The 2,080-nt window shown below is 39.6% G+C and overlaps 1 protein-coding gene across 4 annotated transcripts in view; it reads right to left on the bottom strand.

The window, feature by feature from the left end:
• Positions 1–2,080, bottom strand: part of ARPC2 (actin related protein 2/3 complex subunit 2) — a 38,479-nt gene that overhangs the window by 26,640 nt on the left and 9,759 nt on the right. For 2 of the 4 annotated variants that reach the window (XM_037740815.1, XM_017535119.2), the window contains exon 3: positions 1,101–1,135. The exons of the other annotated variants lie outside the window; for them this stretch is intronic. In XM_037740815.1, the coding sequence (XP_037596743.1) occupies positions 1,101–1,135 (35 nt within the window). The remainder of the gene's footprint in view (positions 1–1,100; positions 1,136–2,080) is intronic. 4 annotated transcript variants of the gene reach the window in all.

The raw sequence follows: 2,080 nt of genomic DNA, 5'->3' as shown, positions 1-2,080 counted from the left end.
CTAAAAAAAAAAAAAAAAAAAAAAGATGCCAACAATATCCATACATTACATTTGGTTATCTTTTAAGTTGCTTCTAATCTATAGGACTCCCCTCTTTTTGGGTTCTATCTTTCTGCAGTACACACAGGACAGACTCAGCCTACGTAATTTCTGAAACTAGGAATAGGCTCCTGAAACTAGAAGTAGGTGCTGAGTGCCATCACTTTAGGGAGCTGTCATGAGAATCACGAAGGGGTATCTGGCATTGCCAGTTAGAAGAGGGGTAAAGGGACAGTGCCTGGCCTCCAATAACAGCACTTCAGAGCTGCAAAAGTCCTCCAAGATCATCTTGTCAAGGACTCTCATTTTAGAAAGGGTAGTTGTATAATTCCTCTGAGTTCATTCACGTAACAAGTGAATAGTACCAACACCTAATTCTTTACAGGGAACAGAAAGCAGCAACATCTCTCTCTCACTTGATGAACACGTCTTTAGCTGTTCACATTTCCCTGCTACTCTAGTGCTAGGCAAACTAAGACTGACAGCTACTTGAAGATAATGTAATATTTCCAAATTAAAAAAAAAAAAAACACCTTAGTTTGTACTACAAAATTAAATGCAAACTTCTAATTTATCAGCAGGTAATTTTACATTGTCAGTCATCAATGGATTAAATACATGAAACGGTCATCTATTATAAAGAGCTCAAAAAGACCTGATGAGGAACAGTATTCAAAATGTCAAAGCTTATTTTAGGAACTATTTTCTTTTTCTTTTTTTTGAGACAGAGTCTCACTCTGTCATCCACGCTGGAGTGCAGTGGCACGATGTCGGTTCACTGCAACCTCTGCTTCCCAGGTTCAAGTGATTCTCCTGCCTCAGCCTTCCGAGTAGCTGGGATAACAGGCGCCTACGACCATGCCCGGTTAATTTTTGTATTTTTAGTAGAGACGGGGTTTTACCATGTTTGCCAGGCTGTTCTTGAACTTTTGACCTCGGGTAATCCACCTGCCTTGGCCTCCCAAAGTGCTGGGGTTACAGGCATGCACCACTACAACCAGCCTATTTCCTATTTTTCATATTGTGCCTTCTCTTAAGAGGGTTGAGATAAAGATGCTTACCTGCAAATGTTACTTCTACTGCTTCTGGTTTGTTTCTGTAAACAACAAAAATAAAGGCCCTCAGTTAAGATGACTGCATTGCTGCTTACCTTCAAGGGGAACGGGAAAGGCTCTTGAGCTTCACTTAAGATCAAACCATTCTGTATAAATTTTAGGTTACAGCCAATCAGAGTACACCATTCATTTTCTCATGGACCTGAACCTTTGTACTTGCTTTAAGTAGAAGATAAAAAAGGAAGGTCAGCTATAGCTTTTGTTTTTCACTGGCTGTTGAATCTATGCATGCTATATATCTGTTTGTATATGTACACCACAAAAAGCCATCTTTTGGTCAGTGCCTCTCCCGCTCGACAGTGGTATTAGGAGTAATACGTTCAGCAGAAAACTGGCTAAGTATAATGTAGAATGGTTTTAATATGCCTGAAGTGAAAGGATAATTTCAGGCCACAAACAAAACAGCAAGTTCGATTCCACTTCAAAACCCATCTATCTATAAGTCTTCCTACTCATCTTTCTCTCTTCCTTTACATCATCAAAGGACTTACCACTCACCTTCACAAAGCCCTCTTTAGTTCTACCCTAGTTTTGTCTTGCTTTTTAAATTCTAGCTCTGAACTTAAAATAGACAGTGTAGCACAAAATAACACCACGAAATCACTGAGAATAGTCAGGACATCTGCTTTACAACTTTAGCTTTCTCATCACACTCATGTTTTGGGACAAACTAACACGCTTACACCTTTGTGTTCTCCCCTATTATCAATAAAATGGGGGAATACAAATGATCCTATTTACCTCTACACGGAACTCTACAGATAACAAAAGAACGGACCTGAAGTCCAAAGCAAGAAACAAATGAAGCCTTGATTGCCTTATCTATTTATTTATTTATTTATTTATTTTTTTTGAGACGGAGTTTCACTCTTGTTACCCAGGCTGGAGTGCAATGGCGCGATCTCGGCTCACCGCAACCTCCGCCT

This window comes from Cebus imitator, unplaced genomic scaffold (assembly GCF_001604975.1).
Source record: "Cebus imitator isolate Cc_AM_T3 unplaced genomic scaffold, Cebus_imitator-1.0 Scaffold91, whole genome shotgun sequence".
Classification (NCBI taxonomy): Eukaryota; Metazoa; Chordata; class Mammalia; order Primates; family Cebidae; genus Cebus; species Cebus imitator.
Note: the sequence above shows the minus strand (reverse complement) of the source record. Positions and strands in the feature narration are given on the sequence as shown.